The sequence below is a fragment of the Pantherophis guttatus genome, chromosome 13 (genome assembly GCF_059756535.1).
Source record: "Pantherophis guttatus breed Tessera chromosome 13, ASM5975653v1, whole genome shotgun sequence".
NCBI classification, from domain to species: Eukaryota; Metazoa; Chordata; class Lepidosauria; order Squamata; family Colubridae; genus Pantherophis; species Pantherophis guttatus.
The window spans coordinates 23,717,711-23,735,250 of NC_142075.1; the positions used below are offsets into that span (position 1 = coordinate 23,717,711).

General features: G+C 43.9%; 1 protein-coding gene across 1 annotated transcript in view; it reads left to right on the forward strand.

Annotated features, from left to right (window-relative positions):
* Positions 1–17,540, forward strand: part of CSPG4 (chondroitin sulfate proteoglycan 4) — a 51,158-nt gene that overhangs the window by 23,973 nt on the left and 9,645 nt on the right. The window contains exons 2-5 of the mRNA XM_034409454.3: positions 9,785–9,948; positions 10,614–14,186; positions 15,514–15,993; positions 17,179–17,355. Of these exons, the coding sequence (XP_034265345.2) occupies positions 9,785–9,948; positions 10,614–14,186; positions 15,514–15,993; positions 17,179–17,355 (4,394 nt within the window). The remainder of the gene's footprint in view (positions 1–9,784; positions 9,949–10,613; positions 14,187–15,513; positions 15,994–17,178; positions 17,356–17,540) is intronic.

Here is a 17,540-nt window from a genome sequence, read left to right on the forward strand (position 1 = left end):
ATCCATTATTCCTTGTCTGGCCTTCAGGTGCTTTGGAGAATAGCTTGACCCCCCCCCCTCCTCTCTGTGGCAGCCCCTCAAGTATTGGAAGACTGCTATCCTGTCTCCCCTGGTCCTTCTCTTCACTAGACTAGCCACGCCCAGTTCCTGCAATCGTTCTTCATATATTCTTCATGTATCTCTTCAGGGGCTTCCCTTGGAGGTGTCAACAGCTTCATGTAAATAGTCATGACATTGCATGCATGCTGGCTGGAGTATTCTGGGAGTCCACCCATCTTGAAGTTGTGAGATTGCTGAATGACATCTTTACAGATAGACACCCCATTCCTCCTCCTCCTCCTGTCGTTAAAGCATGTTTCATCATTCACCATCACGAAGCAAACTCCATCCTGAGTTATTGAGGAGAAGCCCACGAACCTTCTTAACTTTCCTTTCCCCAAAATTTTCCATTATATTTTTGCAGTCGTTCAAATTCCATCCGGAACCTCTGAGCCCATCGTCCAATTCTTCTGACTTCCCCAAAGCAGATTGTGCCTATTAGAAGGAAGGAGACCTTTGCACGGTATTAGCTGGTATGCTGCCACGAAGTCTCTTTCCAACACAAAATCAGCTTTAGAGCCCACCCGTCTTGGGGAGGGAGGGGATTCTTGACTTTTCCAATCAAGCCTCTTTAGGTCTCTTTCTCCATAATGGGGGTCTTTGTCTCTCTTATCCAAGCTGCCAAATGAAAATTTTGCTCTGAGCAAAAAAAAAAAAAAACCCTGTTATTGTTAGTCAGAAACACACAAGGAGTGGATCTTGTTATAATTATTATTGCAACTGTTTTATTCACACACTGGGTAAAAGAAGGAAATTGTTCGTCCTGCAACAGAAGGGAAGAAAAGGCCAAGGGGAGTGGGAGATCTGGCTGGCCCCTTCCTGCTGTTAGGAAGGGAGTGTGGTTTTTGTTTTCTTCTTGGAGCAAATTGGCTGGGCGCTGTCTGTGTGGGGAGATGGGTTGGTTGGCAAAGGTTTACCAACCTTTTGGTGGGGCAGGACTCCATCCGGTGATTTCCTGCAGGGCCTGCCAGGGGCTTCCCACCCTTCTTCAGTAAACATCTTCATAATTCTGAATGCCAGCTTTGTTATCTGGCAGGATGGATTTGAAATACTGTGTGGGGGTGGTTGCATGTAAATGTATAGTGTATGTTGTTGTTAGTTGTTAAGCCGTGTCCGACCCATCGCAACCCCATGGACAACGTTCCTCCAGGCCTTCCTGTCCTCTACCATCCTCTGGAGTCCATTTAAGCTCACGCCGACTGCTTCAGTGACTCCATCCAGCCACCTCGTTCTCTGTCGTCCCCTTCTTCTTCTTTTGCCCTCAATCGTTCCCAGCATGAGGCTCTTCCTTCCAGGGAGTCCTTCCTTCTCATTAGGTGGCCAAAGTATTTGAGTTTCCTCTTCAGGATCTGGCCTTCTAAAGAGCAGTCAAGAGCAGTTGATCTCCTCTAAGACTGACCGGTTTGACCTCCTTGAAGTCCAAGGGACTCTCAGGAGTCTTCTCCAGCACCAGAGTTCAAAGGTCTCGATTCTTTGGTGCTCACTCAGCCTTCCTTATGGTCCAACTTTCACAGCCATTCCTTGCAACTGGGAAAACCATGGCCTCGACTATACGCACTTTTGTTGGCAGGATGATGTCTCTGCTTTTTAGTACGCTTGCCATGCGTAGTTTGCCATGGTTTTCCACCCCAGGAGCAAGCATCATTTAATTTCTTGGCTGCAGTCCCCATCTGCGGTGATCTTGGAGCCCAGTAAAATAAAATCTGTCACTACCTCCATTTCTTCCCCTATAGTGTATAGGTATATCAATCTCTCTAAATATATCTATAGCTGTATCCTAATCTATATATCCATATCTGAATCATCTCAATCTATCAATCTATCAATCAATCAATCTATCTATTTATCTATCTATCTATCTATCTATCTATCTATCTATCTATCTATCTATAGTATCTATATCTTTATCTAAATCTATCTATCTATCTATCTATCTATCTATCTATCTATCTATCTATCTATCATCTAGCGAGCTAGCTATCTGATAGCTCTGTTTCACCTCTATTGATATCCATACATCTTTGCAAAATGAAGACAAAGATAATAAAGATGTAATGGACGGAGATTTCTTTCTCTTCCAGAGGTTTGAAAAACTCTGTTGAAGCCTGCAAATGTTTATGGTTAACTTGCACTTTGGAAGACAGGCCCAGTCAAGGCTGTTTATATACTAATCAGGGGTTGCCAGTTAAAAGCCCTTAATATTATACCTTTTAAACAAGCTTCTCCTTTCTTAAGTCCGTACTTTTCTGCGGCAGAGTAAATGGAAGCTAAAAGCAGGGAATGAAAAGCCCCCTTTTTAAAATGTTGCAGCTGTGGGAGCCTCAGAGTGGTCCCTGGTGGGCTTATATATAATTGAGTCTTTTTGCATGTGTAGAAAGTGGGAGGGGAATGTGTTCCTCTAAAGAAGACGTTATTTGTACTGAAGCAGATCCGGAGATCTGGAAAAATGTAGTTTAAAGGAGGGTCTCAGAGCCCCTTCTGTCTTCACCAAAGGTGGGTATCCACCACCTTTTCCGGTCTCTAGATTTTAGCTTGTCCACAAATGGTCTTTCAGATTTCTCCACCCAGATTTGAGGGCAAAACAACCAGACAGATGAATCTTACAGGTCCCCAGATCCAGGAAAAATCCTTCAGCCACCACTGATAGGGTGATCATCCCTACCAATATCACTCATGAATAAGATTCTGGGAAGAGATCCTTCAAGGTGGTCTTGCTTAGACTGGAAGGGTCAGAAGAAGCCAAGAAGGCTGCAGATCCTTGGGAAAAAAAAGGTTGAGTGAGGATTTTCCCCAATCTCCTTGCTCAACGGTTGACCCATTTCTGAAACTCATCGGATGGATGGGGCGGATCTTGGAGAGAAAAATGCAAGATAATTTGTCTAAATTAACCCACTTCTTCTCGTTCTCTGCTCTCCAGTGTCACGCCCAACCACTGCAAAAAATGGGAAGGATCAGGCCCTCTTCCATCCATCTGGGCCTGCCTTTCAGAAAAATTTGACCCCGTGCACAGCTGGCTTGAAGTACACCAAGTTTTTTCTACCTTCTAAGGTCGTCCTTGGATCCCAAACTCTGCTTCCACTCATGCACAGAATAGGGTTTGTGAGAGGGACTGGAGCTGCTAGCTTCCTCTTAAAAGGACCGCCGCAAAGCAAGGCTGGTTGGGGGTCCAATCCTTGATCGCCCCTCTTCCCTGGAAATGCAAAGCCTCCCCCCCCCCACTTTTCATAGGGCCTATGAAAACCAAGAATGATTTGTTGGGTTTCTTCCAACATTCTTCTGCTTCTTCTGCTTTAACTTTTCTCGTCCTGTAAGAATAAGCATACAAGTCACAGAAATAACGGACTCGGTCAAGCCAGATGTGCTCAGGAATGTGGTTATTCCTCTCCTTTCCTCCATCCAATCTCCCTTTGAGAATTCCAGCTTGGCTTTCCTAAAAAACAACAACATTGAGGTCCATAATTTCAGGATGCTCCTTTGTCTGCGTATAATGGAAGCATTCTTTCTTCCCCAGAGTAAAAAGAAAAAATTGGAAGAAACCTTGGGTCACCTGCTCTGAAATGGGTCCTATTCTTGCTGTCATCCTTTTTTCCTAGTGCAACTGGCAAGGGGAGCTAGAACCCTTCCAAAAGATGAATCTTCTTGAAGGACAGCCCTTCTCTAAAGAAAGACTTGGCAGGGCACCCAGGTTGGATTGGTCTGGGAGTTGAGGACAAAGAAAGTCCAGAGATGGCCTGACTCAAGAATGTGGGACCTCTTGGACCCTTGCAGCTTCCTGGGAATAAGCACATCTTGCTTGCTTTTTCATTCTATGGGATGAGAGAGGGGAAGGAGGATGGAAGGGAGGAGAGGAGAGGAGGGGAGAGGAGAAGAAAGGGAAGGGAAGGGAAGGGAAGGGAAGGGAAGGGAAAGGGAAGGGAAGGGAAGGGAAGGGAAGGGAAGGGAGGGGAGGGGAGGGGAGGGGAGGGGAGAGGAAAGGAAGGGGAGAGGAGAGGAGAGGAGAGGAGAGGAGAGGAGAGGAGAGGAGAGGAGAGGAGAGGAGAGGAGAGGAGAGGAGAGGAGAGGAGAGGAATGAAGAGGAATGGAAGGGAAAGGAAAGGGAAAGGGAAGGGAAGGGAAAGGGAGGGGAGGGGAGAAAAAGAGAAGAGAAGAGAAGAGAAGAGAAGAGAAGAGAAGAGAAGAGAAGAGAAGAGAAGAGAAGAGAAGAGAAGAGAAGAGAAGAGAAGAGAAGAGGTCTCTCTCATTGGCCATGGTGGGATGCCATCGTCTCTGAAAGCAGCTTTCAGTTTTGCCTTCGGCCTCAGGAAATCGTGTGGTGGCTTAGCTCCCAACACGTTCCACAAACACAAGCAGACAAGGCCCCGGCTGTTCGGCACAGCAAGGAGGTCCATTCCCCCGATGTGTTTTTCTGACTTAAGAAAACGGTGCGGCTACAGCCAGAAATGGACGAGAACAGATGGTCCCTTTCAGGATGAGAAACAGTCTGTGTGTGCTCACAGGTAATTAAAGAATCCTTTTAATAAAATCTTGCACACACCACTGATTTCCTCTGGCACACCTGCCATCTTCGTTTTCTCTCACACACACATACACAAACACACACATACACACACATACAAGCTCCTCAGGACTTTTCATCAAAAGCCTGGTCATTTTTCTTCTTATCAACTGGAACCTCCTGTGAAAACACCCTGTGCCTTTCTACAGGAAAGCTCTTTTCCCATGGATGGGCCAACCCGTCAAACTGAGTTGAAGATTTGACTCCATCTGAAATCCCTAAGGCAAAATTCCACCAACTCTTCAAGCAGATTCAAAGATCCCGACTGGATTCCATATCTTGGCCCCAGTAAGCTGCTTCGCTGTTGAACAGCAAGGTGGCCCAGAATAGATGGCTATCTTAACTTCTCTTGTATGGCATTGCTCTCCATCCATTTACGTATCTGTTGGGATAGCAGAAATAATATTTATGCAGCCCGTCTTAAGGGTGGCTATGTTTGTTTTGGAAACAGCGAAAAGAGATCCTTTTTTTTTCATTTATTCATTTTTATATGCCGCCCTTCTCCGGAGACTCAGGGTGGCTTACAATGCGTTAAGCAATAGCCTTCATACTTTTGTATATTTTATACAAAGTCAGCTTATTGCCCCCACAAACCGGGTCCTCATTTTACCCACCTTAGAAAGGATGGAAGGCTGAGTCAATCTTGAGCCTGGCGAGAATTGAACTCGCAGTAATTGCAGGCAGCTGGATGTTAAATGCTGCCTTAGTAGGAGGCATTAGCCTTCTATGCCACTCAGGCTCCTTTTATTATTATTATTTAATATTTTTCTTTTTTTAAAAAAAATAATTTTGGAATTTCAGTCCAAAGCAGTTAGATAATACCCTTGCGCTACAGGAAACGATGACTAAGATTTAGGGTAGGAAATGACTAGATCTGCTATGGACCATTAGGCAATTAATGAATAATTCATTAATCAAATTAATTCACAATTAATAGCATAAAAGTAAGCCAACACATCCTGTCTGTTGCCTTTCAAGTAAGTCTCCCTCCCTCCCTCCCTCCCTCCCTCCCTCCCTCTCTCTCTCTGCCTCAATTTCCTTTCTGCTGTCCTGATCTGCATTTGCTGTGGGGGATGGGGGAGCCATTGATTTTAGCCATTGATTTTGGCTTAAAAACTATTTCAAAGGATTTAATTTCTTTGTTCCTAGACTCAGGAGTTCCTCTTTGCTCTCTCTGTCTTTTTTGGATGAGCCACTTCTAACAGTACAAATGAAGTTCATGCTGGCACTGACTGTTCATTGTTTGGAGACAAAACAAGACACAATGGCAATCAAACATACAAGAATCCTGAATGAGTTTCTCTCGGTCTCTTGCAAGACTCCTTCTCTTCGTCCCCCTCTCTCCATCTTTCTTGGGATTTGAGATGCAAATCTTTGTTCTTGAAGTACAACAGGGTGAAGTTTTGAAAAGCAAGGAAGTGCTGATGTTGAAGGGTCCTGGACAGGGGTGAAATCCAGCAGGTTCTGACAGGTTCTGGAGAACCGGTAGTGGAAATTTTGAGCAGTTCAGGGAACCGGCAAATACCACACAGGCAAACGTAATACCAAGCACGCCTGCCAATATTTTATTAGGTAAACAAATTAGAAGAGGACTTATCTTCAGTCCGTTCCAGGAGCAACAAATTATCCATGAGACAAGACTTTAGTCAATGTTCAGTCCAAAATATATCCAAGCCGAATTTCAGAGATCACAATGTAACTTTCAGGGTTTAACTTTGTCCGTCACAAAGCCTGAAGAGCAATTCCACCCACTTTTATTCCTGGTGGGGCATGGCTCCATGACTCAGCTCAATCTCTGGCCCTCCCACACCTCTTCCGTTGCTGAGCACACTTCTCCCTCCGACGCTGCCTGGGATCAAGGCAGGATTCATCATCCTCGCTCCCTATCAATTGGTGCTCCGATATGCCTTCCTCCTGGCACATCCCAGGCTGTTCCTCCTGGCCTTCGGATGGAACCTGAGGCATTGCCAGAGAGGAGGGTCCTGGAGAGGGAGGCCTTGTCAGTTCCTCCCCATCACCTTCTGAGTCCTCTTCCTCTGTTAGGACAGGCTTGGGAGTCGGGGTCACAACAATGACCTAGATGAATGTGAATCTCCATAGATACTTGTTAAGCAATGTTTGAAAAGGGTTGATATGAAAAAGGCCATGGAGATATTCTGCCAAGGCTCCATCCCAGTCTGACCTATGACCAGGTTAGAGTGATTACTATTATGGTGACTGTGGTTATGAAGATGAATGAGAAAAATGGATCTTGGCTTGCCAGCCAACTTGAAAAAACATGAACTGCAAATGTTTCTAGTGAGGTATAATTTTTATCGGGCGTTTGATATACACAGTTTGCATTTGATCTGATATGAAGTCAGTACAAATAGATATAATGGTTTCAAATTTCCCCGCATCCATTTCATACCGTTTGTAGTGCTTCCTCTAATACATGCTGGAAATCAATAAATGAGCTTGTCAGCTTTATACCAGAGTGGGGGAATGTAGACAATGAGCATTTATTAAAGGAGAAATCGTTTGCTTTCACTGTCTCTTATACGTTTTAAAAAATGTCTTTTTAAATGTAATATTCTTCTCAAATTCTACTTGTTCCTGGGATTGTAAAGAGGACAGGCGAACGATAAATGAGGTATTCTATTTTCCTAAAATGAAAAATGCAATTCTCAGAAATGAAGATATGCCTTAATTAAAACCTTAATTAAAATCAAAATCAAAAGTAATTTGACCAAAATGTCAAATGTCAAAATACTCACAGAAATAATTACTGGAGGGCCAATAGAATTGCTTTCAGAAATCAGCAACTCTGGAAATTATTAAACATAGAAAACCAACATGTAACACTAAGTATAATTTTCCTGTTAACATGCTGGAAGACACTTCTTTTCCAATTTAATACAAAATGATAGCCATGGTCTTGCTGAATTTTTAAAATGCAGTGTTCTAATTCTTTTTTTAAAAAAAAGATGTAATGCTAAGAAAAAGCAATGTGCTCCTTGTTTTAGGTGGGTTCTACTTCTTTGGGAGATGTAATTTATTTTGAGTCTAATAGGGTAGCAGCTGCCTTTTCACCAAAGGGAAGAAGAATGTTTATAACTGAAGGTTGACCTTCAACGTCCTCTACGGATAAAAAGGGAAGCTAATCCCTCCGTTTTCCAAAAGGCTGGGTGTGTTTGGGACTCCAGACGCCGAGCCCAAGTGTCAATCTTCAGGCAGAGCTAGAAGTCCCATGGCCTGGTGACATCCCAGTCCTTAGAGGATTTGAAAATGAGGACAAGGTTCCAACAGATCTTAAAGTCTCCCTGCTTTCTAGATTAAAAGGTTGCACAAGGTAATGGGAGCGGAGAGAGCGGCATGGAATTCTGAGGACATCTTGATCAGAAGGGAAGAGAAGAAGAGAGGGAAGGGGAAGAAGGAAGGAGAAAGGAAGGGGAAGGGGAAGGGATAGTTGTTTTCTTGCAGATGTTTTATTACCCAACTAGATAACATAATCAGTGCTAGAGGGATTTGCAGAAAGGAGGAGGAGGAAGTTTGTTTTATCCAAGTGCATATCTTGCAAACAAGCTTTGAATTATTTGAACAGGCCAAAGGTGGATAGAATCTAGGCCAGCCTTTCCTCAATCTTGGCAGCTTTAAGATAAATAGACTTCAATTCCCAGAATTCCCCAGTCATGCAAAATCTGCACATTCTTTAATGTCGGGCAATTAGACTACACAATTGAGAAAAGTGCAGCTTCCAAAAGCTAATTGCATTTCATGTCACAATATTGGCACTAAAATGCATGTTTGAGTAAATCTGCAGCATCAGATGTAAATAGAATTAATTTCTTCTGCGGTCCTTAAATAGAAAGAACAGGATTTTTTAGAAAATTGGTCATTTGTCCTCCTTCTGCCTGGAATCTGACCAAGAAGCTGTACAGTTAGCACACCCACTCTTGAAATGAATTGCTGTCTTTGCAGTTCGTCCCTTTTCCCTGCGAATGTGTTTCCCGAATCTGGTGGAAATCTTGCAGAGAGAGGAAGCATAAAGCTGTTCTCTTCTTCAGAGAAAGTATCTGGGCATTAGTGGACAGGGAGTAGTTAATTGGGGAGGGGGCTACATGACCTTTCCTTAGGTTGGTGTGGGTGACATCATCTGCCTCCTGCTATTGTGGAGGTTCCATGGCTTGAAATTTTCAAGCAAAGGTTGGATTTGGATAGTCCATTGTCTGGGACAATGTTTCTCAGCCTTAACAACTTTAAGATGTGTGGACTTCAACTCCCAGCAAGCCATCTGGAGAATTCTGAGACCTGAAGTCCATAAAGTTGCCAAGGTTGAGAAACATTGGTCTGGGACAATCTGAGGATTCCTGATCTGGTCAGAACTGGGACTAATAGAATTCCAAGATTTCTTCCAACTTTGGGGTTCTGTGATTTGTCATCTTGCTAGGAGAACAGACAGAGCCACATCTCCCACAGAGACCGATGCTGGTGATAACAAAGCTTTCAAGATTCACTGTTTTTAGTTCTTCTGAAGAAACCCCACCACTTTTTTGAGCATGTAACTTTCCCATCTGATAGATTTTTTGGGTCTATCTCCCAGACTGTTTTTAATCCAAGTAATATGGCCCTCAGACAAAAGCATTTCCTCACTTCTGCCCAAATGCACAATGTGTGGGGATTCTCTGGTTAGTGTTACTCAACTTGTAACGTCTTTCCTTGGGTGACGGTGGTGCATCTTATTCCTTCTTTTCAGGTCTTGAAAACTGAGCTCTGTTACAAATTAAGCAACAGCTGGGTTTTGTAAACTGCAAATCCAATCAACTAATAAATAGGTTTCCTCGGTAGCTAACCTATACTTGGAGGTGAGATGGTTGAGTGTTCAAAGACACTGGTCTTCATAGATGATATGGAGTCATCTCCCCATCTAATGCCCGTGACTGGTACTGCAAGATTTACCTCTCGGAGGTTTTCTTGATTTTCCTCCAGCCAACCGCTTTGCAAAATCAGTTCTCCCGTTTGCATTTGCAGGAAATATTCTCAAGTACCTCACTGGATTTACCCAAAAAATTAATTGTTGAATCCATCTGGGTTTTGTTTTGTTTTTTTGCAAGAAATTGATCATCTCTCTCAACGTTGCTTCTTTTTCAGTGTCTTTTTTTGGAGATGACCATGTGGAGATCCCCTTGGTCCACAGCTACAGCACCATCCATCTTCACGTGCAGTTCCTCACCGGCTATCACAGTGCCCTTCTCTTCTTGGCTGCTGGGCAAAAGGACTACCTTCTTCTAGAGCTCCGTGCTGGTGTCCTACAGGTCAGCAAAATATTTCCCTGGCTTGGGGAGGGAGGAGGTGAAAGGAATATTTAGAACATAGGATAATAGGTTGGGAGGGACCTTGGAGGTCTTCTAATCCAAATCCCCTGCTCAAGACAGGAGACCCTATACCTATATCTACACTACTGCTATTTCCCATTGCTTAGAGCTAAAAAAAAAAGGAAGAAGAAGAAGAAGAAGAAGAAGAAGAAGAAGAAGAAGAAGAAGAAGAAGAAGAAGAAGAAGAAGAAGAAGAAGAAGAAGAAGAAGAAGAAGAAGAAGGGGAAGGGAGGGAATAGAAGCCTTTGGGAACAAGCTTGCAATTACAGACTGCAGAAAAGCCTGTGATTAATTAAGAATTAAGCTGGAGAAACAAGAGAGCTTTACTTCTGGGGGTGGGGTGGGGCGGATATGTCTAAATTTTGAATGCCAGAAGGAGAACGTTGTTTTTCCTTGTTTGTTTGGAAAGGAATGGTGTACATATAATGCAGAAAGGAGTTTGAAAAAGGACTATTCCTTCTTGGTTTGCACCATCTGCAAAAGTGAAGTCCTCTTCACTTCACCCATCAGGGCAGCTGGCAAAAGCAAATTCCTCCCCACCCTTCAGAAGATGGAACCTGGCTGTCCAATGTGTTTCTGATGCCTTTTGTCTTCTCTTTGTGCAGGCCACAATGGACCTGGGCTCAGGAGAGCTGTCTGTCAGGTCCCCAGCAGAACCACAACTCAACAACCTTGTGACTCATGATGTTGATCTTCTGGTGACGGATGGCAAGATGATCTTGATTGTGGATGGGCTCTTTAATGCCTCCACAGAAATTCCAGAGCCTCTTCAAGAATTGGATGTTGATTATGGGCTCTACCTGGCAGGTACAGGAAATCTGGAATTGCCGTACCTCACTGGAGTGAGTTTGTCATTCCGGGGCTGTCTCCATACTCTGACATTTAACGATCATGATGTCCTCTCGGCACTGGCAACCGGCACTGGCGTCAAAGCAACTCATGGCATCCGTGAAGGATGCAGTGAAGAATTCTCTGCTGGCCCCGAGGTTCCTTTGGGCTTCCTAGGATCAAACTCTTACATCACATTTCCTGGTTGGAATGCAAGGAACGAAGGAACCATAGAGTTTGTGATCACCACAAGTGTCAAACAGGCCCCTCTGTTTTACCAATCGGGGCTGGAAAAGGATTTCTTCTACCTGGAAATCTTTGATGGACATTTAAGAGGTGTGGTGGAGAAAGGGAATGGCCTGGTACTGCTTCACAACAACATCTACCTCAGCAACGAGCAGGATCACTACGTCAAGGTCTACATGGACAATCGAAAATTTGAGATCCTGGTTGACTACTACGTCTCACAGACCTCTAACAAGGGGATCCATAGCTACTTTGATCTTCAAGGACCTCTTTTTCTCGGCGGTCTGAATGAGAAGGCTGCCAGCAGAATGAAAGACCGTGAACTGGGCTTTATATCTGCAAACAGCTTCTTCAATAACTCCTTTGTGGGTTGTATAGAGGACTTGAGGATTAATGAGGAAAAGATGAGCCTACGAGAAGCTCTTGTGACTAAAGACACAAGCGCTGGCTGTGGAAAGTCAGATCAGTACTCAGATTATGACAATGTTTATGAACAGGATGAGGCCACCACAAGCTCTCCTCTAGACAGTTGGCAGGGCTCTGTTATGGAGCCCTGTCGCCCAGATCCTAGCTTGCCCCCAGTCTTCACTAACTTCACCAAACTATTGCAGGTCAGTCCCCTGGTAGTTGCTGAAGGAGGCACAGCTTTTTTGGAGTGGTGGCACACTCAGCCGACCATTGACCTCAACCGTGCAAACATCAGGCAATCTCAAGTCCTCTTCAGTGTCACTACAGACCCAAGACATGGGCAGCTGGAGTTAAACCTCTCCAAAGTCAGGAGCAGAGGCAAGTTCACTCTCTTGGACATTGTGAATCGCAAGGTCAAGTATGTTCATGATGGTTCTGAGGGCCCCATGGATCAGCTGCTCTTGGAGGTCACTGTGACTGCCAGAGGAGATATTCCGGAGTGCTTGTGGCAAGGCCAGATATATTTGCTCCCCATTAAGATCAACCCAGTCAATGATGCTCCTGAAGTGGTTTTTCCACATGGAGATTCCATGGTCATCCTGGAACACACACGCAAACATCTCAACCCAGCCATCTTTCAAGCCCATGATGATGATACCCCCTGTGATAGCTTGAGATTCCAAGTGCTTGGTGGGAAGAGAATGGAAGAAGGATATCTGGAGTATGACTTCCATCCTGGAGTCCCAATTGAAGAGTTTTCCTGTAGTGATCTGGAAGCAGGCCAGGTAGTCTATGTCCATCAAGATGGGCCTGTATCCACCCTTACCATCCAAGTGAACGATGGCATGGTGATGAGCCCGGTGGCCACCTTGAGGATAGATGCAGTGGAGCCAGATATCCAGATCCACAACAACACAGGACTCTTTGTCCTACAAGGGGACAGAGTTTCAATAACCAAAGCCAACCTTTCTGTGGATCTTAATGCCGTCCAGCAAAAAGTACCTGTGTTGTATCACTTGGTCTCCCCTCTCCAGTATGGTGAGATCCAGAAGCAAGGAGGGATGAGTGGAGAGTGGAAGAAAACAGAATCTTTTTACCAGCAGGATATTGATCAAGGACACATCCAGTATGCTAGCACAGACGATGAACATCGAGTAGAAGACACGATTGAGAAGCTGCAGTTCACCATCCAGGTAGGCCAGAAGATCCTGAAAAACAACACCTTCCCCATCAGAGTCCAAAAGGCTGCCATCAGGATGAAAACTATGGTCCCTCTCCAGATGAAAAACGAGAAAGAGAAAAACATCACATCTGCTGAACTGGAGGCAGCTTTGGAAGAACCAGGTTCTGAGCAAGTGACTTTCCACTTTGTGATCCTTCAGCCACCCAAAAAGGGAAATCTTGAACTTCGGGGCACCAGGCTGGCTGAGGGCTTGAGTTTTACCCAGGAAGATTTACAGAGAGGACAACTGAGTTACATGGCAACTGTTAGAGACTCCAAGGAAACAGAAGATGTTTTCCAGTTCCGGGTCATGGCTAAACCCTATTATTCCCCTGTGTATTCTTACAAAATAGAAGTAGGGGGAGATCCAGATACTCCCATCTTGACCAATGTCCTTTTGTCCATTTTAGAAGGAGGACAGGCCATCATTACCAAGGACTACTTGTTTGTCAAGAGTGCCAACAGCATGAACTACATGTATGAGGTGATAGATGGTCCTACACATGGGAAGCTTATCTGGAGAACCTCTGAGCCTGGGTCAACCAGGAAGGAGATGATAACAACATTCACAAATGAAGACATCCTACAAGGTCGCCTTGTCTACCAGCATGATGATTCTGAGACTCTAGAAGACGACATCCCATTTGTAGCCATCAAGCAGGAGGAAGGAAGCTTTGACTCAGAGGCTGAGGAGGTGAGAGGTGTCTTCAGGGTCTCCATTCAGCCCGTCAATGACCACACCCCAGTTCAGGTGGTCAACAAGGTGTTCAACGTGGTGCGTAAAGGTCAACGCCTGATGACCACAGAAGACATAGCCTTTATCGATGAAGATTCAGGTTTCTCAGATGTTCAGCTAGTGTTGGTAAGAAAAGATATTATTTTTGGTAGCATCATTGCCGCAGATGATAGAAATAGCCAGCTCTATCGCTTCACTCAAGATGACTTGAGGAAGAAAAAAATCCTCTTTGTCCACTCAGGAGCTGACCGAGGCTGGATTCAGTTCCAGGTTTCTGATGGTCTTCACCAGATCACAACACTTCTGGAAGTGCAAGCTTCAGACCCTTACCTCAAGATCAACCATACTGGCTTGGTCCTTCACCAAGGTGGCCAAGTGGCCGTGGACTCCTCTGTCCTCAGGTTGGAAACCAACATGGACATCAGGAACGACCAAGATATCCTCTTCCGTATCATGGCTCCACCCATGTCGGGAATGTTGCTACGAGATGGCCAGGAAGTATCGTTTTTTACCAGAAAGGACCTTCTGGCAGGAGATATTATTTACCATCACAACGGGAGCAGAAAGTCCCAGGATGCCATTCATTTTTCTGTTGATGCAAATCAGGTGTCCGTGGAGGAGACACTGAAGATTACCATATTAGCAGATTCCCATCCTGACCCACTAAATCTTGTCCACAACGAGAAGATACACGTCCTCCAAGGAGAAGCAATGGCGATTAAAAATGACTACTTGCTGGTAAGCTCTACTTGGCCTATTTTTTGTTGTTGTTTCTATGTTTACTTTTCCTTCCCTCAAGGCTGAAAAAAAAAAGTCTCTATGAAGATTCTTAATCATCTAGGTCATCTCAAAGGTGCTTTTTCAGGAGGCAACTGGACTTTGTTTTTTTTCCCTGAGGAAGAAGACATTTCGCTTCTATTCGAGAAGTTTCATCAGTTCTAATTCCATCTTTCCATCCTCCCCAACGTTTACCATATTTTTCAGAGTATAAGCTTAGTTTTGGGGGAGGAAAGTAGAGGGAAAAAATCTGCCTACCTGGTATTCATCTGGCTAGCGTCCTTAGTCTGGTCAGCTTCAGCACATTAGTTTGCTGGTTTTTTTATCCCCTGCTTAGAGATAAAAAACAGCTTCTAAGGCGCAGCTGAGAGGAAGCAGCAATGAGAAAAGCAGGCAAAGCACGGTGAGATTGCTTCACTCGGCTAGCGCCTAGTTACGGCTGAAAAAAAGCTTCTAAAGAACAGCCGAGAGTCGGAGCAAAGCATGGAGATCGCTTCACTCTAGCACCTCGTTAGCACCTCGTTAGGGCTGAAAAAAAGCTTCGAAAAAGCTACATTCGGAGTATAAAATGCACCCAAATTTTCAGCCTCTTTTAGGGGGGGAAAGATGCATCTTATATTCTGAATAATACGGTAGTCAGAACTGATGAGGCTTCTTGGGTGAGAAGTAAAATGTCTTCTTCCTCAAGGAAAAAACATAATCCAGTTGCCTTCTGAAAAAGCACCTTTGAGACCAAAAAAAAATAACCCCCCAAAAAAACAAGAAAGCAAGAAGAATAGGACTATCTGTGAATTGACGACTTAAGGGGTCTTTATCGTTTAAGGAAATTTAGATAGCAATCTTGTAATATGTGGAACCGTAGAAGTGCTAGAAGTTCTTGTAGGCTGCCTAAGCTCACCAGACTTTATTACATTAAGAGATTCAACTGTTTACTACCGTGTTTCCCTGAAATAAGCATTTGGCCTTATTTTTGGGGAGGTCTTATTATTTTGGGGCACGTGGAGGAAACCAGAGGAAATGGTGGGGACCAGCTGCGCATGCATTTAAATATTTTCAGGGAGGGCTTATTTTCAGGAGGGGCTTATTTTAGTGCATGGGCTCAAAAGACTTATTGGGTTTATTATCAGGGGATGTCTTATTTTAGGGGAAACAGAATATTAAGATTACCATGAGAGCAACTGATTCCATTCAAGAATCAACCTTTTTATCAAGAAAGTAAAGCACCATCCAAGGTGATTGGTGTGAAACAAAGAAATCTCAAACTTTTCCTTCCTCATCCAATTTTCAGGTTGAGCATGATGAAATTGAACCCCAAAACATCATCTATACAATCATCAACTCTCCCAACTCAGGGTTTCTGGTGGCTTTGTCTCAAAACCATGCTTCGGATGAACCTCCAAGCCTGGATCCCATCCAGACCTTCACCCAGGAAGATGTAGACGAAGGCAAAGTCCTCTTTCTCCATTCCAGCCCCGAGATTCAGAGGGATCAGTTCATGGTTGATGTTACTGCTGATGGAGTAGATGCTCTGAACGGAGTAGTGGTGGAGCTGGAGATTCTTCCAATTTCAGTTCCTCTAGAGGTTCACAATTTCACAGTGACCGAAGGCCACAGCCAAGCGCTTTCCATGGACATTCTGAATATTCCCAGCACTTACTCCTCATCTTTCGATGTAGAATTTGTAGTTGTTGAGATACCAGAGCATGGCACCTTCCAGAATTTGGAAAGACCTGAAGAGGGTAGCTTAAATCTTTTCTCCTGGTATGAGGTAGGAAACAATACAATCTCCTCAAGTTTTGTTTTTTGTTTTTTAATTTGAAATAAATATATGTATGTGTTCATTCATTCCAGGCCCCTTGAAATATCTCTGCTGGCTTAGACATAATGCAGGATTTACTATCACATTTGAAAAGCTCAAGCTGAATGGATGAAAACTAATTCTTTAGGTCTTTACGACCATCATGATTTATGTCTATAATGGGCAGGCTCCATTACGGTCATAAATCAAGGAGTGCCCCTAGTTCTCCAATCTGCAGGTCTGCAATTCTATATTTGTATGCAAAAGAAAACTACTTCACCGGGAAAATAAATGGGCATTTTTCTTTTAACTTAAAAAGTGGCTGTTGTTTTTTGTCCAATCATATGGACACCTATAGAGGAAACATGAAATGCATACCTGATAGTCATCCATTATATGGAATCCATTATATGGACATGCATCTTTGCTGGATGCAGTCTTGGTATTGGGGTGAAATCCAGCAGGTTCTGACAGGTTCTGGAGAACCGGTAGCGGAAATTTTGAGCAGTTTGTAGAACCGGTAGCAGAAATTTTGAGCAGTTCAGAGAACTGGCAAATACCACCTCTGGCTGGCCCCAGAGTGGGGAGGGAATGGAGATTTTGCAGTATCCTTCCTCTGTCACACCCACCAAGCCACACCCACGCCCACAGAACCAGTAGTAAAAACAATTTGGATTTCATCACTGTTTGGTGAAAGTTGCCTTATGTTGGCTCACTTTGTAATATCCTCTCTCTAGACTATTTGGGATCATGTCTAATCTCTTTAGGATTATACTGGCTAGGTCAACTGATCCCGTTTTCCTCTTGACTCAACACGATCTATTAAGCATGTTATGCAAACTGAACTACGAAATTAAATATTTGGCGGTTGGTTCAAAGAGTACACAATATTGTCCATCTAATAGGCCATATCTCTGGGTTTCTAGATTTCCCAGTCCTCCATGGCACTGACTGAACTTTCTACATCTGTGTATCCTGTGACATTTAAGCAGCAAGGAATATTTGTTTGCCCAAACATCTTGGTTGACCCAGCTTTCAGAATTAAACCACCCCAGTTGAATTGAAATTTAATTTCTCCATAGTGCCTTTGAAATAAATGTGAAATGGGTAGAACCCTAGCCCTAACCCTTATCATAATGTCCTCTTTGTGTTTAGGTAGAGAATCAGCTCATCAAGTATGTACATGATGGAAGTGAGTCCTTGACTGACAGATTCACAGTCATTGCCAATGTTTCTGAAGTTAATCAACAGAGTCAACCCAAGACCATCTCCATTAGCATCTCTCCAGTCAACGATGAGGCACCGGTGCTAATGGTCAACACAGAACTGCAGGTATTTACTTCAAGAGTGTTGGATGGAATTTTGAGGTTACCCCAATGGGTTGTCCCCAGAAAACTTATTCTAATTATAGCTATTAAGTAGAAGCTTCAGATGGTCATGGAGAAACCTACAACTCTTGGCCTAACCAATGGGAGTCGCCTAAAATATATATTTATTGTGAATGTTTTTCACTTGTT